Source organism: Humulus lupulus, chromosome 1 (genome assembly GCF_963169125.1).
Source record: "Humulus lupulus chromosome 1, drHumLupu1.1, whole genome shotgun sequence".
Lineage (NCBI taxonomy): Eukaryota > Viridiplantae > Streptophyta > Magnoliopsida > Rosales > Cannabaceae > Humulus > Humulus lupulus.
Window position 1 is genome coordinate 291,888,016 of NC_084793.1, and position 23,510 is coordinate 291,911,525.

The window sequence follows — 23,510 nt, forward strand, 5'->3', positions numbered from 1 at the left end:
TCATTCATTGCCCCGTCAAAATTTTCATTATGTTTTGTGGCATAGTATCCCATTGCATTGAAACGCGAAGTTAAAGATCCTCATCTTGTACAAACTAGCACATCCGGTCGCACCCTTGAGTGGGATAAATTTTTTAACCCAATCGTGTTTTTTGCATCCTTCTTCCACCGGTCCTTATAAAGAGATTCAGGAATGCATGGTATGTTAAGGTGCTTCATAACTGCAAATATATGTCGACATGGAATTCCATTCGACTCGAACAACATACACGTACAGTTTATATGACCATCGACAATATGGTAGCGCACTCTACTTTGTACAAGTCCCTTTGGAAACCGCGTCAATGAGTAAAACCTGAAGTCAATGGATACGTTGGTGGAGTCCACTGAGTAAGCCAGGGCACTCTTGATCTGTTCCTTAACTTTTTTGTACATATTCCTTGTCAAAATCGAAGCCACCTATTCATAGTATTGTCGAAGGATGTTCGATGGTAATTGTGGTGTACTATGGTTGCTGATGAATTCGTCTTCCCGTTCTGTGTGACGAATACTTTGTATGGCCTTGTCTACTTGGTCAACCAGATCTCTAAGTTTGAGTTTGCTCGTCAGGAAGTGGGACAAGTAGGAATTAATTGACTCTGATTTTTGAGTAGTTCTTAGTCCCCCAAAGAAATGCCCTCGTAGGAAACATTCTGCCCAACTCCTCCTACTATTGTAGGCAGTTGTTGCCCATCGACTATCCTCAAATTTGAATTTTGAAACCATTCTATTCCATGTATCCTTGAAATCTTCCTCGGTACAGTATTGATAAAGTAGTTCATTGAACTTGGACTTGAATACAGGATGAGGCACATTAATAGTTACATTATTCTGAAGATGCCAAGCACACAACTGGTGAACAGAAGTTAGGAAAACTTTTTGTATTGCTTTCGCCATAGCATGATCACCGTCGGTGACCACCACAGGAGGTGGTTTGTTTTTCATGCACTCTAGAAATTCCTCTAAAACCCAAGTATATGTCTCCTCGGTCTCATCACATAGCAAAGCAACTGCAAAGACTATTGTCCTGTAATGGTGATTCAACCCGACAAAGATAAGCAGGGGCTTATTGTATGAATTCTTCTTGTAGGTGGAGTCGAAAGCCATAATGTCCCCAAAACAAGCATAATCACAACGAGAAATTCCATCAGCCCAAAATAGGCCTGTCAACCTATTTTCTACATCAATTGTGTGTGTCTCAAAAAAGTCAGCATTAGACCAGCCCATACATGCCAAGTACCCCAATGCTCCTTCAGCGTCAGTTTCTTCTTCGTCTTGAACTAGTCTTTGGTGACCAATCCAATTGTAAAGATCCTTTTTCAGGAAGGGTACATACTCACGTCCTCCTCTTTCTTGTGCTAGGTGGTTGAATATGTGGCAGGTGCGTATACTTGATCGTCGCATCGACATTACCTGGGCTCCAATTGACTCTGGTATGGCTCAATTAGATCGCAAGAAGTGCAATTCCCTTTTCGAAGCTAATTCATGATTATGTTTCAGATTGAAGTCTTTCGCCACCCAAGTTTTTTCCGTCCTATCCAAGTTCACGCGTAGAAGTGCGAGACACCCTGTTCTTGTGATAGGTCTTGGTTTTTTCTTACGGTTTAGAAGGTTTGTCCACTTGCCGCGTCGAAAACCTTGGTTTGAGCAAACCCATTTCCGTTGCCACGGGTTGTTTTCATGGTCATATCGAACATCTTCCTTGCGAACACTAAACCCCATCCATTTCGAGTTTTCAGAAAAAAATTCTTCCCATTTATCGAGACTTTCCAGGTGTTTGCCTATGATGTCTTCTTTTGACAGATCATGTGGCTGCTTGTTGTAAATTTGAAGTTCTGCAAGTGTTGTGACCATTTTATTCTCCATAACTTACATTTGTATTTGTCTACCTGAGTAATTAAAAAAATTAATAATTGATATGGTAATCAGTTAGAATTTTAGGGGTGGTAAATACAAGAAGCATCAAGCTTCATTAGGTGGTTACTTTTGTTTTTCTTAATAATTAATAAAAAACCAAAAAGATGTAAATGAATACACTGACGAAATTTTTATTTTCATGTTCGTATATTTTTTCCAAATAACTTATTTTATTTAATTACATCATGGGACATGTTATATACAATATTATAATTGAAGGGTTTGACCTACCGTTTCACTGGCTCAAAGAAAGAGCTATTTAAGTGTACATTAATTAACATTCAAATATGGTGGATGAGGTAAATATACTGTGTACTTATTTTATTAGACAGTTGTCCTTATGTTTACAAGGCAAACATATCTTTTACTTGACCTTAGTGTAAAGTTATTGTAAAACAATAGAAATAAAGGTCCTTCTAATTTTTTTAAAAATGACCATTTTGGGTGGTCATTTATTTGATCTATATAGGCGGACCCCATTCTTAGTTATGTCACGTAAAATAATAACAAGGGGTTTGAAAAAGAGAGCTCAATAACATAGTTGAGCCATGTACACAATGCATAATATGAAGTATACATTCATCAAACTTTTTAAGGGCATTGACCAGTATGACCATATACTTAAGACACTGACTTCAAAAGACCTTCAATGGGTACTTCCATTGCCGAAAACCATTGATTATGGTAATCTTAGTACCTGGAGGTGATAGATACTTAAGCTTACGTGAAAATGCTTACAAGCATTAATAAGAAAGGGGAAATGGACTTAAACATACTACAAAATGAAGATGGGAGTCATAGTAGTCCAATGTACTAAGGTACTAACACATAACAAAATGCAGTACATGTAGAAAAGATTAGTCCAAGAAGATGATGTCTATGTCGTTTGGTGACTGATTATTAGCTTCAACACATAACTCACTACTTAGTGCCTCTTGGCGTTTCACCATGGAACCAACATGGTCTATGATTTGGCGCTGCTGAAAAAGGAAAGAACTAATGTCCATTGAATCCATCCTTAAAGTGTTGCCTTTCTTAGCAACTACATTTTTGAAAGTTGTTAGCTTCTCAATCTTCAAGTCCTTTTTGAAGCAGTATTTGCACTTCCCTCTAAACTCGGTCCTTGGTGTTTTCTTCCATGCATGGGTTGGTGAGATTGTGTCCCCCAGACTTATTGAGGACTGATTTTGGTGGGGTGTGATTTCACTAGTTTTTGTGGATGGAAGTGGAGTGGGTATGGAATGAACAAGGAAGGGAATTGAAAATTGTTTGGTTTGTGATTCAATCTCTGTTTTCACTTTAACATCACCAGGGAATAGATTCACGCATAACTTAGAGGGTGACATGGTTTGGTAATGGTAGGAATGAAGATAGTAGTACGTGGGGGTATATTTTCTCTTAGACTGGTTCACTTAAGCAACTTATATATATACACGCACACATATATATAGTGAGCATTGTGAAAGATCCAGTGTGTTCACTAAATTCCCGCCAAAACACTACCTATGGATTTAGGAAACAGTGAATGAGAATAAATTGATTAACCCTTAATAATGGATGATTCTTCAATTTACGCTAGTAATGTATTGTTTTTAAAGATGTCATATGCAAAACAGATGAAAAGTTGTAATGGTTTCGCACATTATCAAGTAGACACCTCACTTGTCGCCTAGGTCATGATTGAATAAAAGTATGGGAACAGTAAGAGAAACTCTGACCTGTATCTCAATGTGGCCCCATGCAATCTTCAATGTGGATATCGGCGACACTATTACAAACTGAGGCTATAATTTGGCGCCTTAACACTTAGTGGAGAGTGTACGGTAAATCATGGAAATAGAGTTTGAGAACATCCTGCAACAAGAGAGGAGGTGATTTTATGTATAAAAAACTAAGAGAGTAGTTCAATGCACGTGTGTCATGAATACATCCTCTTCGTAGCTTAACATTTTTGCATATGCTCATGATCAAACCATTGGTTTACTTAGAAAAACCGCAATGAAAATGACATTTTCATCATAGATTTAGTTAGCTAAAATTAAAAATATGATAACTAAAAAGTGGAAAAGTATAAGAGCTACTGAAAGTGTAAGGTTTGAAAAAAAAAAAAAAAGCAAAGCCAACATAAGTAAGTGTTTTATGCAGCAATGGTTTTTGATGAAAGTTGGTGACATTTACCTCTTAATTTATCTTCAACAACTTACAAGTAAAACTGAAGAATAAAAAACAATGGGGCTTCCTATCACACTGCATCAACAAAATCAGAGCAATGGGTTAAGCTAGTGTTTTTTGAGATTGAGTTCACGCATGTGACACCTATATATACAATTTATCTTCGTCATTTAATGAGATGGTTGTTGTTTGTTGTGACCTGTTATCTGGCATTGAATTGGACACGTTGATGTATTAGATGCATTTATTTAAGTAAATAAGTTGAAAAATATATTTGTAGTAATTTATATAAATTATGTTGGTAATAAGTAATAAGTAAGTTTTGAAAAGTTTGACCTAACATTTCATTCAATGGTTAGATGCTATTTTGAGTAAGTAAACATGAAATAAAAAAAAACTTGATTCTTCATAACAAACAGTCACATTAAATACTTATAGTAGTTACATGACATCATATATTAGGAAGAAGTAAACATTGACCATGGAGAAGGGTTACAATGGTCTTACACATCAAGGAAAAGAGTCTTCTGAACTCATTAAAACAGACCAGCAACACTAGGAGTTGCGAACCCAAAAAGAACATTCTACTAGTGTGGTTGTTCGAGCCATGGACCCAAAATCAAATATAACACATACACACAATTACAACGTACATAATATAAAATTATAAATATGTAACTACTGCGTGGGTGGCTTCTGACTTGGAACGATAGTTGTGTTCTTTGCCATGTACCCGGTAAGGAGCTCCTCGATCGTGGCAACCATGGCTTGGAGGTCTTTTCTCCATTCACTTGCCATTTCCATGGACTTCTTCTGTATCACCCCTAAAGCCATTTCTAGCACATGTATCTCTAAATTTAGAGTAGAGTACTGCATGTTTGTGGCGTTGTACATATTCCCCAACTCACTCCACTTGGTTGCCAACCTCAAGTTCTCCAACAATATGTAGTTGATGTATTCCATTTGCTCAAGTTGTAATATATCAAAGTATGGGCACCCAAATACATTAGCATCTCCAGGAGGTGTATGATCCATGGTAGATAGAAAACTAAAATTGAAAAGAGGAGAGGGTAATATGATTAAGATAAAAGGTGAACATAACACAAGGGCTACATGTATATATATAACGTATGGCCTACGGAGTTGATGTAGTGCATGCTAGTATATGGTAACGTGTGTACAAGTTATACTTGGTAGTGATATTTGATTTATCAATAAACGAGGCACCATATACTGCATATGATCTGAATTAGGTGATAACACACAGGTAATAAGCCAGTTACTTGAATATTTAACATGTGTGACTTGTCCGTATGTCTTACTTACTTCCATAAGGTATGACATTACTTGACAAAAAAATTCTGAAACACATAACCCGTTATAGGAGTGAGTCAAACGTTGATTGGCATTTAACTTTTAATATGTAGAGTTAAAGTAATTAGCACACTGTTAAATTTTTTTTTTTTTTTTAAAAAGGCTAGCCTTATGGACCCAATATATATAAAAATGGGCGTTAAATCTATTCTCTTCCATCATTAAACTAAATTCTCAATAACACCACATGGAGGCAGACATAGTTGGGTCCACCCAGGCAATAAACTAATATGGTTCTATGTGTTGTATCTTTCTCCCATTTACAAGTTACGTGTGCTATAAGAAGAAGTGTGGTAGTACACATGGGCCCACGTAATGGATCTAATTGAGATGTGTCATCAGATTCATCATTACAAGATATAGAGCAGGTAGTTGGAGTAGACCCTTTATTGAACATTTCTCACTTGATAAAAAAAATTAATTTCGAAACCAAATATCAATATTATTTTTTTGTTTTGGTTGCAGGAATTGGTTATGGATTGTTACTCTACTGTCAATTCTTGCAATGTGAAGGTGGTAGCCGACTTACAATGGGGAGAAGCATATCTCCCAGATTTGGAACAGTCAAGTGAGTACAGACTCACAACCCTCCCACCTGACCCAATCGGATACATTAATAATCTAAAGAAGACATTACACGAGAAGGAGCACGAGATTTTCTCAATCAACCAGGACAAGCACCTATTGGAGGAACACAACAAGTTAGTGAAATAGAAGATATTGCAGTTAGAGGCAAAGCTTGGTGAGAAGACTAACAAGCTACAAGAATTGATCCATGATGCAGTGTACTCATATGAGGAGTGGAAGATAGATTATGAACGACTTTCGCAAGTGATCGACCACCTGAAGGAGGAGGCTATAAATCGATACCAAGAATACCTAGAGCAAAGAGTAAATAACATTGTCGGCCATGAGGTGTCCATGGATAATGGAAAGGGATAACCACAAATATTATCTACCTCGGTACGATTATTTTTTTAATATTGAGTTAATTAGAAATACTTGGTAATCTTATTGTTGTTTGTTAAGTCCTTGCTTTAAGTTAGATGTTGTAACTAAGTTATTGTAAATTATAAATTAGTCTACAACATGGAGTTTTAGGACTACTATAGGGCGGTCTTTAAGTGGTCAGAGTAAAAAAATTAGGTATATTTTTTATTAGGAAGACAAAAATTAGATTTTTGCTAGGTCATAAGTTATTGAAGATGAGATTTTTTTTTAAAAATTTTTAAAAGAAAATTTTGGAGTAGTTGATTTGCCACCTTACCTTGTATTGTTCCAATTCGTAGCACATATGAATACATTAGGAGGCTATTGTAGTAGTGGGTGGACCTAACACAAAATAAGAAGGGTTTTTACTCACTGTCAGGAATATATTTACTCTTCATGGTGTACCTGATTTTGTGGGATACACTGGCAAATCAATGGGTTTTGGTGCAAATCTTACATTTTCATATTCTTCTGTGGGGGCCACCAAAGTGATGTACAATTGAAGAACAAATCATTCTTTCTACATGTTTACCATGTCCAAAAAATTAAAAAATAAGAAATTTTAAGATATCAATTTTGAGTAAGAGATTGAACCCTCAATTTTGTTACATTATCTGGTATAAAATCTCACCGGTACAAACTCTTGTGTTTCGGATAGTACCAATAATAACTCTTTTTGATTAAATTTTATTATTGTTCATTCATATAAGCTTAACTAAATAAGTGGTTTGTTTTGACTTCAAAAATTAAAATGCAAACATTACCATTATTAAAAGTTAAAAAGAGGAATGCCTTGCCATTATAATTTCCAAGAAGTTCCATATTATCATCACATAACCTCAATCTGGGCCATTTCTTTAACTGTAGGCATTGTAGGAGTCAAAGGAGGTCACCTATATTGTTAGTTTTTGTTGATGACCTCAATTCAAATATTGTGACATTCTTCTTTATGCTCATTATCCCTCCCAGATTTGTGAAGGAAAAATATGTGCAGGAAAGAGTAAATTGGTTGTAAACAAATACTAAAGTAATAAAGTTTTAAATTTGATGGTTGCGCCTACGAAATATATTTACTTTAATGGTAAATGAAAGTAGTGCCAAAATTGGATAAGGCAGGCGGATGGTGGTTAAGTTCAATCAGTTCTTCCTCTTTCTCTTACCCAACTTGGACCAGTGTTTGTCTCTAGCCTTTTTCGTTGATAGCATGGGAGGTACATGCGAAGCTTTTGGAGGATAACAAGACCGTTCTTTTAAGTCAGGGGATTTCTCAACGCTACTTAAACAAGCTTTATAATAAGTCGTTGTGTTATCTTTCACTCCCATTCGAAGCCTATTGGACTCACAGGTCAAGATATCGATTGCAATGTCGAGTCTAGCAGCATCCTCAACTTTCTGCAAAATTAGAACAAGGCGCTGAAAAACTAAAATCTAAAACCGCTCTTTTAGGACTTATTTAATAACGCGTTTATAAAATATTAATTAAGTAGTAAAAACTTACATAGGATTTCGGGGGTGATTCCCCGTCCATAATCCACTCCATAAACTTCATGACAAAAACACCACAGTCATGGCCATTATCTTGCCGAGGTACTTGACCAGAGGGCACTACACTAAAAAGGGAAAAAACGGGACCACCAACACAAGCACTACCCATGGTCGTATGAAGCAACACGTCAAGCTTCTTTAACTATATCAAAGAAGTATATATAGATATTAAATAATGAAAAACAACATGTGACAAGACTATTAGTATACTCAGGAGACACCCATACCAGTTCGCTTAGTATATGTGTCCTGACCCATGTCCTATATCGACCAGACACTGAGTCCCACACGCTTGCACAACCTTTCTGGCAGTGTATAATGGCTAGTATCCAATGTTTGTTTTCGACATCCTTCATTGGCACTAAGATCTAACAAGAAGACAATAACACTTAATTAGCTAACTCACTTTGAGAAGGCACTAAGTGATAAAATAAATATAATATAACTACCTTCTGCACTTTCTTGAGCAACATATCAAGATTTACATGGGTACTAAGAAAGCTAGTGTTGTTGGTGTCCCAAAAATATGCACCATTATGACATTGTTGTTTCAAGTTATTTTATTGAAATAACATTTCAAATTCAAAACAAAAAAATGGAATATTGAACCCAGGAAATTCAAATTTGTATTACAACATAGCAGGCCAGGCCAATAGGTTGGGAAAATCAAAGTTTGAGCATCGTCATCTATTACACCATCAGGGTTGTCTCTATATCTTAATACACACCCAAAAGCATCAATAATCTACAAAGCAGTATGAAGTGTCAAATATTTTTCTCAACTTCTTCCTATTGAAGAAAAAAAGACTTGGACAATGTGCTACAAGATCATAATTTTGTTACTTCAACAAAGGTGAACTTTAAATAGATCAGTATTTACCTTCATGTCCACCTCAGCTTCAGGTCTAAGGCTTCTGAAGTACCACCGCTCCAACTGTCCCATTACATTATCGACCAACACGTCTCTGAAAATTATTGACTTCATTAATGAACCAAAGTATCCTAACATGATTGAAACAAAGGAAAAATGGTGATGTCAATAGCCAAAAAAATTATTCACATAAGAATTTATCACCTACCGCAACGACAAACTAAAGTCAAATAGGGAAAGTCCAAGTTTGAACTTGGACTGTGGTAGGGCTACTTTCAAATTAAATGCACCAATCTGCCTGCCTTTGCTTTTGTTATACTTAAGAATCATATCCTGAAATGATTTGTCCATTTTGCACAGCTCTTTGTCTCTCCTTAGAATAGTAGGATCGATCTTCACGTTGTCATCGTCCTCTATTTTGTGAATAACAGGAGTGTCTGTGGTACCATACACACTGGCTTCGTATGGAATGACATCTTCTGGTACAACTTCAAAATTCAAAATACCCAAGTCCTCCTTCTCCTTCCTTTCCATGCGAATTTTAGAAGCATCATCTTCCAAACCAATCTCATTCTCAGCATCTATCTTCTCATTCCCTGAACATGATAGTACACCATTAAGGTTCTGGATATCATTGTAAGGCCCAACGTCAATATTGTAGTTGTCTGAGGGTAAAACAGTTGGTTCATAATCATTGAAATCATTTTGTATTGCCCTTTTTTCCCTCTCGATATCATAAATTGAACCATTTCTATAAGAATCTTCAAACTCATTTGGACGACCTATGCCGCACTCCAAAAGCATGGGGTCAATTATCATCACAAGCTGGCTCAACTTGTTTTCTCATGCAAGTAAATGGTTGGCTCGATTGGGTCTTTAGTCAACTTCCCAAACTACACACACTTAGCGGCCTCTCCTTGCTAATATGGGGGGAAGCATTCCCGGGAACCATTGAACTTATGGCAGTATTGAAACTTTGATGTAATCGTTCAAATCCCTTGTCGAAATACAATTTCATCTCCTCTTTAAAATTGTCAATTTGAATGGCGTGATGATTTGGAGTACTCAAACTTTGTTGTAAGCGTTGAAATCCCATGTCCAGTTCAATCTTCATGTCCTCTTTAAATTTATCCATTTCATTCTCCTTAGCAATCCATTTCTTCTCCAAAGATTCAACCATTACACACAAAGACGATATTGTGGCAGGTAGCTTCAATTGATCGACCCCTTCTTGCAATTCTAACATGGGGATCTGAACAAAAATTACATAATATTATTAACTCCGACATATTATAGACTTTGCCATCATAACAACGAAGACAAAAATGACTAAATTTTATCCCATGCTTACTGTATTCGACTCAAACCCCCCTTCGTCTTCAACCCAGTCAAGCAAAGCCTTGGTACCATCGTCACACCAAACACCTATAGGGCATAGGAACCTATCTACATACCCTTCCTTCCAAACAATATGGTGACAGTAAAATACCTACAAAATGCACAGACCTACAAAATTATTATGCACCATTCACCAATGCCAACATTATTGCAAGAAACTAAAAAGAAAAAATTACATGTAAAAAATAGACGCATCCTCCAACGAACTTCGATGCTTTGCCATGATACCGTCTGATGCTTTTCCATAGATGCGTATATGCCATCGATGCCCAATTAATACGACAAACAGCGGCAATGTCAGTTAGGGACATTATAGGACCCTCAACCTCTCGAGTAACATGTAGAGACGTATTAGGCAGCAAAAAAACACTAACCAAAAATAACAAAAATTGCCGAACAAAGGACATGTCGGCCAATTTACGAAGCCTCAATTTTTCCTCCAACAGACTCACAGTATTCTTCTCACCTTTCTTGTAAAAAGGTTGTTCAACAGGGTTACCATGTCTTTGTAAATCTTCAACACCATCATTAAGACCCATGGTAGCACTAAAAACTTTACTGTCCAGTTTGAAGTGCTTCCCATGAACATCCAAATATCCATCATCAACGTTGAACCCACTCAACAACCAAAATAGAAGATTTCGTCTCAAGTTACAATCTTTCATCCCTAATAGTGCCCCAAATCCCAATTCTTTGAGCATCTCTTTTTTACCGCCATTCATATGGGAAATAAGGGTGAAGATCCTATGAGGAGAGCATCTATAGTCTAATCTATCATGTTCAACCATTTTCAAATCCACTTTACAAGAAAATGTTCACCTGCCATTAAAATAATAAAAGAGAACACAATGATATATGGCAAGAAAATTCTTTTCAATTAATGGGGAAAAAATAAATAGACAAAGTACCAATGATCTACAGTGGAAATTAATTCAAACTCAGGTACTGCAATTGGTTATCATTAACTTGTGTATATATCTTTCAAACATTGAAAAATATAACAACTATGGCAATCAAATATTTAATTTCAATCTCACGTAATAGTTACTAATATACAAGTAATCAAGTAATAGATTCTTACAGACAAACACAGTCCCTCTCAAGTAACAATGACTAGTGTACAAGTAACTAGTCCACTTCGCTAGATAACAACGTTGAATATAAAAGTAATAGATTAATATGGACAAATACAGTCATTCAACTATATCAATGCTTCATTCCATGAAATCCCACAAGTAAGAACGACTAGATGTTTTTAACAAACTAATTCTTGATTTGGAAAATATTGATGTTACTATTGATGATGAAGATCAAGCTTTATTGTTACTATGTTCTCTACCTAAGACTCATGCCCATTTTAAAGAAAACTTGTTATTTGGAAGATAATCCTTGTCCCTTGATGAAGTGCAGGCTGCTCTAAATTCGAAGGAATTGAATGAAAGGAAAGAGCCAAAGTCCTCAATAAGTGGTGAAGGGTTAACTGTAAGAGGAAGAAATTCAAGAAAGGATAATATGCATGACAGAAGGAGATCAAAGTCCCACAACAGAAACAATAGTGGAAATGGATCAAACAGCAGTGGTAATGTACCTAATATCAAATGCTATCATTGCAGAAAAGAAGGACACACTCAAAGATTTTGTCCAGATACGCAGAAAGGAAGTTTCAACAATGAAAGAAATAAACACATAGGAAATGCAGCCACTCTCCAAGATGGTTATGAGTCTTCAGAAGCTTTAATGGTGTCAAGCAAGAATTCTGAAATGGAGTGGATAATGGATTCAGGCTGTTCATTTCACATGACTGCAAACAGATCTTGGTTTGAAGAATTTCATGAGCAAGAAGGGGGTTCTGTACTTCTTGGAAATAATCAACCATGTAAGATTATAGGAATAGGGTCTGTGAGGTTCAGATTTCATGATGGAATTGAGAGGCTTCTTGAGAATGTAAGACTTGTTCTTGACCTTAAGAGAAATTTGATCTCTCTTGGTGAATTGGACAAGGATATGTGTTTAGAGGAGACAAAGGTATACTGAAAGTTGTGAAGGGTTCAATGGTAGTTATGAGAGGCATAAAGAAGAATGGTATGTACTCACTTGAAGCTGACTTAGTAATCGGTTCAGTAGCAAATGTAACAAAGAATTTACTGTCTAAAACTGAGTTATGGCATATGCGGTTGGGTCATGTAAGTGAGAAAGGTCTTATTGAGCTGGGAAAAAAAAATTATTGTGTGGTGACAAGGTGCAGAAACTCAGATTTTGTGAACATTGTGTATACGGTAAAGCTTGTAGAGTAAAGTTCAATGTTGGTGAAAACAGAACCAAAGGGACCCTTGATTATGTGCATGCAGATTTATGGGGTCCTTCAAGGACTCTTTCTCATTCAGGAGCTAGATATTTTATGTCCATAGTAGATGATTACTCAAGAAAATTGTGGGTGTACATTCAGAAATCAAAAGATGAATCATTCGAAAATTTCAAGAATTAGAGAAGCCTTGTTGAAAATCAAACTGAGAGGAAGGTGAAGAGGTTTAGATCAGATAATGGGCTTCAATTTTGTTCAGATATGTTCATTGAGTTTTGAATTAAGAATGGCATAGCAAGGCAAAAGACAGTTGCCCGTACACCTCAAAAAAATGGCCTAAGGTATTTTGGGCAGAAGCACTCACTACTGCTGTTTATTTGATCAATAGATGCCCATCTACAACCCTTGACATGAAAACTCCTCAAGAAATTTGGTCTAGACACCCTCCAAATCTTGGAAATCTGAAGGTTTTTGGATGCCTAGCTTATGCTCATGTTAGGCAAGATAAATTGGAAACTAGAGCAATTAAATGCATGCTTCTACGATACCCAGAAGGAGTCAAAGCATGCAGGTTATGGTGCTTACAACCTGGTTACAAGAAATGTATTATTAGCCGTGATGTGGTGTTTAATGAGAACAAAATGGCCTACATATCTGATGCTGAAAAGACTCAGTCCAGTTTAAATCCTAGAAAAGTTCATAGTACTGAAAGTGTACAGTTTGAGGTGGAGCGTAATGGAAAACTTGAAGAAGAACAAACTGGAAGTTGGTTACTTGGAGAGGAGGACCTAGATAAAGAGCAGCAAAGAACTGATAGCTATTGGTTAGCACGTGACAGAAGCAGAAGAGAGATTAAGCCTCCTAAAAGATATGGATATGCAGATTTAATTGCATTCTCTTTGATTGCTGCAAGTGATGTGCTAGAAGAAGAATCAAGAAGTTTCAAGGCAGCTTTAGCTAGTAAGGAGAGGCATGAATGGCTTAAGGCTATGAATGAAGAAATAAAGTCCCTGCATGACAACCATAATTGGGACTTGATTGTGAACCCTACGAACTCCAGAATAGTAAGCTACAAGTGGATTTTCAAAAGGAAGGAATGGATTCATGGAGTTGAACCAGCTCGGTTTAAAGCAAGACTTGTTGCTTGTGGCTTCACTCAAAAGGAGGGTATCGATTTTAATGATGTTTTTTCACCTGTGGTTAATCATAGATCAATAAGAATTCTCTTGGCAATGGTAGCAGAATTTGATCTACAATTGGAACAGATGGAAGTAAAAACTGCATTCTTATATGGTGAGCTTGATGAAAACATTTTAATGGCTCAACCTGAAGGATTTAAGGTTAGAGGAAAAGAAGATCATGTATGCAAGTTAAATAAGTCCTTATATGAATTAAAGCAATCCCCTAGATAGTGGAATAGGAGATTTGATGACTTCATGACCAAAATCAAGTTTCAGGGAAGCAGGTATGATAATTGTGTATATTTCAAGTTCCTTTCTAACAATGATTTTGTTATATTACTGTTATATGTTGATGATATTCTAATAACAAGTAATAGTAAGTATGAGATAGAAAAGGTAAAAGAAAAGCTAAGAAGGGAATTTGAGATGAAGGATCTTGGAGCTGCAAAGAAGATCCTGGGAATTGAGATTAGCCGAGATAGGGAAAGGAAACTATTGTATTTGTCTCAGGAAATATATCTCAAGAAGATCCTTAGTAAGTTTGGTATGTTTAATTCCAAACCTGTAATAACTCCAATATCTCAGCAGTATAAACTGAGTGTGTATCAAGAACCAAAGACCAATGAAGATAAGGAATATATGGATAGTATACCATATGCAAATATTGTGGGATCTCTAATGTATGCTATGGTTTGTACTCGTCCAGACATAGCTTATGCAGTGAGTATTGTCAATAGATTTATGTCAAATCCTGGAAAGTCTCATTGGCAAGCTCTAAAGTGGATTCTTAGGTATATCAAAGGATCACTTGGAAGAGTTTTAGTTTATGGTGGAGCTAGAGAGAAGAGCAGAACAACGGTTATTGAAGGGTTTTTCGGCTCAGACTATGCTGGTTGTCTTGATACAAGGAAGTCACTCACTAGCTATGTTTTTACTGCTTTTGGCACTGCTATCAGCTGGAAAGCAAACTTGCAAAAGGTTGTAGCCTTATCTACCACTGAGGCAGAATACATGGCACTCACCGAAGTTGTTAAGGAAGTTCTATGGTTGGGAGGCATTGCTAGAGAATTGAAGCTGCAAAACCAAGTCATCACAGTTTATTGTGATAACCAAAGTGCCATTCACCTGTCCAAGAACCAAGTCTATCATGAAAGGACAAAGCAGGTACACATTAAACTACACTTTGTCAGGGAAGTTATAGCTCGTGGATCAATTATAGTTGAGAAGATTTCTATTGATCATAACCCTTCAGATATGATCACCAAACTTCTTCCAAGCAGTAAGTTCTTTCACTGCTTGGATCTGATTCAGCTGAAAGGAGATTAAGCCCTTTAGGGGGCTTGAAGTGCAGTCACTAAATCTGGAAGTGTTACTGATCCAAGGTGGAGATTTGTTAGTTATTTGGCTCACTCAACATTCTGTTATAAAAACCTTCTATCATTAATAAATCTGTTTTGACAGCTAATAGTCGGTTGCTACTACTATATATATAGCTTTTATTGTATAGTTTTATATGATTTCCAGAAACAGAGAAAAAACTTGTAATTTGAGACATTCTGTACTAAAAGAGAGAGTGGTGAGATCTGTACTCAAATAATGTTGAAGATCAAGTTCTAATAAAAGTGACTGCCCCTGGATGTAGGTTAGAGTTGTCTTGGCTCTAATTCAAACCACGTAAAAGACTGTGTTTTGCATTGTGTTTTTCCAGCTCTGTTTTACTGATTTGTTTGTGAGTTATTGTGACTTTTAACTTGGTTGTTTAGTTGTGATTCTTGGAGGTTGGTTTTATGTGGTGAACTTTTATTGATCCCTACAATCTTAGCATTATCAAACTCCGAAAATGCATCTGAAACTTCACAACTTACAAAATTTCATTAATTGAAGCAATGCCCACTGCAAATTTCACTAATTTCTACATTTCAAGAAAAAAAATTGCCCGAATAAATTCCAAACATCAGAAGTTTCATAACTACCCAAAGTCAAGATTCATGCAAATATCTTAACTAGTAATTACAAAATGAGGATTTTTGCCAAAAAAAAAAACCAACACCGAGAGAGATAACAACATACCAGTAACATAACAACTCTTTTCTCCAACTCGGACACTACAAAAGGCGAATCCCACGTAGTCGAACACTTTAAACAGTAAGTAACTACGTTCCACCCACAACCCACGAACCCACTCCAACGATATAACAATGGCAAAAATAACGAGAACGTTATTTCTCAGTCAAACTCAGTTGAAGAGGAAGAAGTTTTTTTTTTTTTTTTTTTTTATCTTGTTTGCTTAAACAAATTAAAAACAAACTAAAGGGTAAATGGCAATCGGTACCCAGTTAAAAGGGGTCCCCAAGGGTATATGTGTATTTTTGTATCATTTAATCAACAAATTCAAATCTAACCATTCAACCTAAAAATTAATATATTCTATGGCTCACAACACTTGTTGGACTAAGTCTTGAAAATAACAATTGAGGGACTAAAGAATTTCCCATAAAATAATATACATATAAAATAATATATAGAAACTTTTAAAATAAAATAATATATAGAAGCTTTTATAATATATGTCAATAATATATGCTCAAACTATTTTATAAAAACTCTATCTATTTATATAAGAAATGTGATGGATAGAGAATTACATCAACTCAATTAATTTTTTTGTTTCATTTTTTTTAAGATAAAATGTAATATTTTTTTATTAAATCTCTACTTTTTAAAGATTTTAATTGTTATATGTATATTATTTTATTATTATATAATTATATAAATAGAGTAGTAAGAAATAATTAATTAATTAATATGGTTTAAATTTTGAGGAGATAAATACGAGAATTAATCAAGGTAAACAAAATTAATTGGCATAAAAAGACAAAGGAACATATGTCAACTATAGGAATGAGATAGGGAAATGGGACAGGCGATCTTTTTTCTCAAAATTGTGCACATCTGAGAGTCTCAATGTTTCTTTCTTATAGCAACTAAATGATCTGACTAATCATCCATATACATATGTAGATATAGAAAATCATGAACGACATTAAAATTCGATTCAACTCAACTACCCTCGTTCAACCAGCGAGTCTCCACGATGATGATACTAATCACAGTGAGTTAATCAGTGAACGACTAGAGTTGACTCCGAGCGATCTTAGACTCCTCAATCTTCGTCACATCCAAAAGGGTCTTCTTTTTCATCACAAGCCACCGCCCGATGCCAACTTCGTCCCACACTTACAAGACACTTTGTCTCGTACGTTGGATATTCTCAAACCTCTCGCCGGCCGACTCGTCAAGATCAAAAACTCCGACGACGAAACAACTTGCTTTCACGTTGACTGTAACGGAGCCGGAGCCCTTCTCGTTCACGCCGTCACTGACGGCGTCACGGTGGCTGATATTCTCGACCCAGTCATTGTCCCGGAAGACATCGTCTACTCTATGTTTTTCTTGAATGGCGTTTCGAACCACGAAGCCGCCGTTTCGAATCTACCTTTGGTAGCTGTACAAGTAACTGAGCTCGTCGACGGTTTCTTCATAGCTTGCAGTGTAAACCATTCCGTCATTGACGGCACGTCATTCTGGAAGATTTTCAACATTTGGTCCGAAATCTCACGCGACGGCAGCTACAACAACGTTAACGACATCGTTTTGAGTTCAGATCGTCGTAACTTCTTCCTTAATCTCCCGATCCGAGTTCCATTCTTCCGTGATGGTGTTCATAAAGAAACCTTTTCATCATCAGTAGTTGATCTACAACAAAGGATGATCCATTTTTCCAAGAAAAGAATCGTTGAGCTCAAGGCAAAAGCCAACGCGGAGATGGGGTTCGCCAATAACGAGATCTCCTCCCTTCAAGCGCTCATGGCTCATCTTTGGATATCTGTGACACGTGGCAGGGATCTGAACCCCGACGAAGATGTTCGTTACATGGTAGTGTTGGGGCTGAGGTCAAGACTCCAGCCGCCGCTGCCGGAAGGGTACCTGGGAAACGCGGTTCAAGGTATGATCGTACAGTGCAAAGTAGGGGAGCTATTGGATCGTGGATTGGGCTGGGCGGCGGCTCAGATTAAAGAAAAGATTAGTTCGCTTACGGCGATGGAAGCGAGAAAGCACTTGGAGGATTGGGTCGAGAGCCCTACGTTAACAGACTTAATGAAATTACCACCAAACTCATTGCTCAGTGGTAGTTCGCCTCGGTTTAATGTTTATGGTAATGATTTTGGTTGGGGAAGACCGGTGGCAGTTCGAAGTGGTCCGGGGAATAAGATTGACGGCAAGCTAACGCCGTTTCCCGGGGCTGAAGAAGGAACTATTGACTTTGAAGTTTGTCTTTCGCCGGCTACAATTAAACACTTGATTGAGGCTATGGCATAAGAGTGATGAAAAGTTCATCTATATATATATATGAAGCAGCTATATATATATATATATATATGCCGACGCTAGCTTCTGTAACTGATCACTAGGGCGGTAACAGTATGCAGGGGCGGAGATTCTAGAAAGAATGGATGTTGGGTTCGGGTTAGGTTTGGCTTTGATGTTTTAGGTTTGATAGTTTTGAAGATCTTGTTTGTTTGGCTATGGATCTATTCTGTAATGAGATCCAGTTATTATTTTAGTCTAAGTTGTATTCCAGGTTCGTTGGTATGAAGTTTGACGGCATATTAACGCCGTTTCCCGGGGATGAAGAAGGAACCTTTTGATCGTTTAAATAGTTATGTAAGAGCTTCACAGAATATTAAGATCAGATTCATCAGTTTTATCGAGTTTCTGTACTTCTGTGGTTCTATATTGACTCGAAAATCAAGTTATTAAAAAAAAACGTATCTAATATTTTACACTTATAACAAATAAATACATAATTAAAAATACACATTATTTTTAAAATACACATAAATACACATTATTTTACTAAAACATTGTTTTTAACAGGGTTGACTCATTAGATATATATCACTCCTTAATTTAAGTATTTTGTCATCAAAATATGAATTTTTTAAAATTGAATTAATTTAAAATGTCTTTCTAATTTATTTTTCTAATTTAAAATATTTAAAAAAATATATTATGAAATTGATCAATTACATAGAGACAAATATATATTTAGTGAATATGTTTAACAACTCTAAGTGACGAGGTACTTAGAGAAACAATATTTTAGAAACTATATGTATTTTTGTCACAAAGAAAAAAAAATTATGTATTTATTTTTAACATATATTGAACATTAGATATTTTTACTATAAAAATAAAAAAAATTAAGTATTTAAATATAACAAGTGTGAAACATTAAATATTTTTACAGCAAAAAAAGGTTAGAAAACATTAATTTCAAAATCAAGTAAATTATGGCTGATATCATAAAAATACATTTAGTATTCTTTCATACATATACCAATACAAGTTTTATTATAATATACTTTCTTATTAGTTTTTTTTTCATGATCATAACTTGAAAATTAAAGTAAAAAATACGTTCAGCAATATATAATCTAGCATATTTAATGATTGTCAGATGAATATGAAACTAATTGATCTTTGAGAAAGAGTAAGCATAATACTTTAATTTATTTTATCTTTGTATTATTATACTTTATTTATGTTTTCAACAACAGTAAACTTATTATAATATTCATAATATATCTATTATCTTATATATTATAAGTGTGTATTTAATAAAAATTTGTTGTATTTTAATTTTTTTTCTAACATGAATATTTCTGAATAAATTTAAAGCAAAAAGTAATAAATAAGTTATAATGATTTTTTAATTACATATTTCAAAATTTCGTATTAAAATTGTCACGACCCGAGCCCTAGTCCGTAGCATATGTATAATATACATAACTTGGGTGATCAACAGTTAAACTTTGACCATTGTTGGAAAATAATACTTATACGTGATCCTTTAATTTATACCATAACTACAACAATCATAAGTCCAAAAATAATAGAATAGCTCCTATAATTATATAGAAAATAATAGTACTAAAATTAAGATCACTCTCATCATATGTACGTTTGAAAGTAATTTCACACAGTTATGCGATCAATAAGTAGTTAAATTTAATAAGTTATAGATCATAAAAATATACCTAGCATCTATAGTTCCTCAAAACTAAATAATATAACTAAATTCCAATTCATATAACTAGAATTAGGAATAATTCACAAGTCATACACTTTTCCTTGAACATGAAACCTTAAAGAAAACTAGATTGGACTAAACTAGGAGAAATCCGGATAACTTATTAAAGTTTGATTTCATAGGCTCATGGCCCTCACTATACCTTGGATAAAATCATCTAGATAGTCTTAATTAATTGTTTTAATTATCAATTAGAATTATTGTTGACGCGGTTCTTCGCCAACAGATAATTAATAGGATAAGAGAGTGAGATTAGTGCTAAGTAATGAACTGTAACAGACGAATGTTCTTAAAATAAAATGGTGACACGAATATCTTTTTAGGTGGTTCGAAGGTTAAAATCCTTCTACTCCACCAGCCAATATTATTGGTACCTTTCTGGTATTCTTTACAGGGTGTTTCTTTACACAATAGAATCCAACCATTTGCAACTCCCAAGGTCTCCATATTTATAGGAGAGGGCACCTAGGGGTTGGCAAGGGGGGCCATCCCGTGACCTCCTTACCCATCATGTCACTTTTGTGACATTCATGATTAATTCCTAAAACCTGACAAATAAAGTGTGGTCTAATCAATAAGTAAGGGGGATAATGGGACGCACGGCCCATCCCAGTCGTGGGTGCCTGAACACGCACGTTTATGCTGCGTGTCCGAGAATTCAGGGATATATCAGACATGTGATGTCTGATATATGCACGTTTACATTGCGTGGTTGACTTTATAAGGGGTCACAGTTGCCAACTCAAGCTCGTACCTCGAGCTGGATGTCTTCTTAGTCCGCGGTGTCTGTACTTCTGACCTAACTCCTTAGTAACCTTAGTAAGCCTTTGGTTACCTCGAGCTAAAGAGGTGGGACCTGGTAACAGCAGCTCCGGGTACATGGCATCCACGTGGCTGATATATAATTATGTCATTTCTCAACCCGCTAATAGCCCGTGGATAATTAGGGCGTACATTTGCCCCCCAAGCCTCTGCTCATGGCACATGATGTCACATGGAGCCACAGTGGGGGCTTTTAGGCTTCACTGTGGACTCTTCACATCCCGCCCATTACGCAAGCGTCGAATACGTGGAGCATCGTGGTTGGTGACGGTACGTCTTCCGAGAACCACATTAAATGGCATAGCCTATACCCGGTCGTCGTTTCGCCTTTCGAGTAGTGATCCTCATATCCTACATCAATGTAATCCAACGGCCCTCCTCATTTGGCCTGTTACGTATATAAAAGAGGTGGCCACCTTTCGCATGGGCCACCCGTTTATTCAAAAGTTTTCTCATTTCTTCATCTTCTCAGTCTCAAAAAACCTTCTCTTTCTTCCGGTTACTGGTCCCAGCGTTCCAGAAGTTCAGGCACGAGAGCTCCTTTGAGGCTTTGGCACCAGCAATTTCAGCAGGACTCCAACCCAGACGACCCTTTCAGCCTCATCACAGCAAAACATTATGTAAGTTCTCTGCATGTGCATGCTTTAAATTTCTTCTTCACTGTTGCTTAGGTAAATTGTTTCTGTAGCCGCATGCAGTATTTTGCTGGTTGTTTGTAGGTATGATATGCGTAGGTTTTTATTCTAGGGCATTGACCGTAGAAAAAACCATTTAGGAGTACGACTCAAAGGGTACACCCTCTGGGGAAATTTTCTGGGTAGAGTTTTTGTATACCTGTTTGAAATAACCAGCTTTTAGGGTGCAAAACCGGGAAGCTTAGGGGACACGCTTCACAGGCGGTTTTGCACTGTTTGCCTACTGAAACTTTCCTTCCAAGGCAAACTTTTACCTTGACCCTCCTGACGCACAGATTCCGAGTAATCGGGGATCCGTTGGGAGCACAGGCGCGTGTTCATAGAACCGCGTGGTCTCACTCTCCACGGGCTGAGATTACCTCAGCCCGTGTAAAGGAAACACTTCGCGTCAGATTCTTTCTTATGCTTAGGTCGCCCTTTCTAAATTTTCTTCTTTTGTTCGTTAGGCGACCAGATGGGACCAAAGAAGCACACCCCTAAGAAGACTGCTGGCAGCTCGTCTTCTCAGCAAGCCAAAGGAAAAGAGGTGGTCACGGACTCTCCAATCCCCGTTTTCGGTCCAGCTGTGGAGCAGGAGCTCAAGGTGGGGCTCGACGCTTTCTTCGAGGCCGAGAGGATCGTCTCGAAGGTCACCTTCCAGGGGAAAGTGAATAAGATATTCCTTTCCCACAATATTGAGATTGGGAGGGGCGCCCTAAACGCCCGACCTCCCCTAGAAGGCGAGCGGAGCTGCGCACCGCTCGATGAGGAATACGCGGCCTAGTGCGATGAGCACTTCAAGGTTGGGGCCTTCCTTCCGTTGGACCAATACTTCGTGGATTTTCTTAATTACGTGAAGCTGGCTCATTTTCAGCTCCCCCCTAACTAATATCGCTTGTTAGCGGGGCTGAAATACCTATTCCTGAAGCAGGAATGGGAGGTCCCCACCCCGGCGGATATCCTATACTTCTTCTGCCTCAAGGCCTGCTCGGACGGGTTCTACTATCTGACCCGTTTTCCAAATTCGACTGCGGTCATCAAGCTGCCCAGCCACCCCAACGACTTTAAAGACTAGTTCTTTATGTCCAAGGGGTTTCGCAACTGCGAACACCACTATTTCAACCGCCCTCGTAAGTATCTTTTACTCTTAGCTCGTAAGTTGATTACTGATTAGCTTCTTTTATTAGTTCCTGACTTAGAAACCATCATGCAGCCATTTTCGCGAGGACGGCCAAGTCCGTGACCCTCGGGGGTCAATACGAGACATTGGCGGGGCTACCCCTCAGCAAAAAGAACTATCGCCAGCTCGTGTTCGAGGAGATGATGCTGGCGTGCAAGCTAATCTCCCCGGGCCAGACTCTGGCCTTGAGGAGACCGCGGGGCCTCCCTCCAGCTCGCAAGATAGCGCCCATCCCCGAGGAGGAGGCCGCGAGAGAAGAAGAGGACGAGGAGGACGAGGTGCCCCTCGTGCATCGGAAGCGGGCGCTGGAGGTCACCCAAGAAACAGACGTCGAGAGGGCCCGGTCCGAAGCAGCAGTCGGCCCCTCCGGGCAAGGTAATCCTTATATGTTTAGGGACTTAGATAGGACCACCGCAGACCCTCGGCTAGCTAGGTTCAATACCAGCCAACCCGTTCATCGCCATCGAAATGACCCAGACCATGACATAACCTTACTCCAATGCGTCGACCAGCTCGTGCTGGGTTATGACAGTAGCCGTCCTAGGGGTACTGTAGTCGTAGATAATACCCTAGCCTTTAGGTCGGTCTTTTTTTAGGAGTATGGGACCAATCTTAGGTCGTGGGCCTCCCTCCTGGAGGGTATAGTAGCTCCAGGTATTAGGCAGTACGTAGATGAGTCTAGTCTCGAGCCAGATTCGGACCCAGAGCCTCTTTCAGCCCGCGAGGTCGTTATCTTAGACTCCCCTGCTGCAACTCCGGGGCCGGTGGTTATGACTATAGATTCCTCCTCTACTTCGGAGGGTAGGATCCCTTTCAATACATGAGTTCTGTTTTCCCTTTTTTTTTTGTTTCTTTATACAAATATTTTTACATGTATTCTAATGTTGTCTTT

At 37.4% G+C, this 23,510-nt stretch overlaps 3 protein-coding genes across 3 annotated transcripts; 1 reads left to right on the forward strand and 2 right to left on the reverse strand.

Annotated features, from left to right (window-relative positions):
* Window positions 1-458: 458 nt before the first annotated feature.
* Window positions 459-1,448, reverse strand: LOC133778982 (protein FAR-RED IMPAIRED RESPONSE 1-like). Its single transcript, XM_062218990.1, has one exon. The coding sequence runs from the start codon at window positions 1,446-1,448 to the stop codon at window positions 459-461; it is 990 nt and encodes a 329-aa protein (XP_062074974.1).
* A 6,180-nt stretch (window positions 1,449-7,628) lies between these two features.
* LOC133778985 (uncharacterized) lies at window positions 7,629-9,726 on the reverse strand. Its single transcript, XM_062218995.1, has 6 exons — window positions 9,116-9,726; window positions 8,917-9,001; window positions 8,646-8,781; window positions 8,313-8,404; window positions 7,990-8,178; window positions 7,629-7,883 (listed from the first exon to the last, which is right to left on the reverse strand). The coding sequence occupies exons 1-6, from the start codon at window positions 9,724-9,726 to the stop codon at window positions 7,629-7,631; spliced, it is 1,368 nt and encodes a 455-aa protein (XP_062074979.1).
* A 7,095-nt stretch (window positions 9,727-16,821) lies between these two features.
* LOC133778996 (uncharacterized acetyltransferase At3g50280-like) lies at window positions 16,822-18,309 on the forward strand. The gene has a single exon (XM_062219008.1). It carries the CDS (start codon window positions 16,822-16,824, stop codon window positions 18,166-18,168), a length of 1,347 nt encoding a protein of 448 aa, XP_062074992.1. The 3' UTR covers window positions 18,169-18,309.
* Window positions 18,310-23,510: the final 5,201 nt, after the last annotated feature.

Bases quoted from the DNA above. Each gene is read 5' to 3' on its own strand.
- LOC133778982 (XM_062218990.1), bottom strand. From the start codon at position 1,448: ATGTCGATGCGACGATCAAGTATACGCACCTGCCACATATTCAACCAC.
- LOC133778985 (XM_062218995.1), bottom strand. From the start codon at position 9,726: ATGATAATTGACCCCATGCTTTTGGAGTGCGGCATAGGTCGTCCAAAT. The intron at 8,405-8,645 runs GTTCAATATTCC...TCTTCTTGTTAG, and splicing joins TACAAATTTGAATTTCCTGG to ATCTTAGTGCCAATGAAGGA. The intron at 7,884-7,989 runs GTAAGTTTTTAC...CTAATTTTGCAG, and splicing joins AATCACCCCCGAAATCCTAT to AAAGTTGAGGATGCTGCTAG.
- LOC133778996 (XM_062219008.1), top strand. From the start codon at position 16,822: ATGAACGACATTAAAATTCGATTCAACTCAACTACCCTCGTTCAACCA.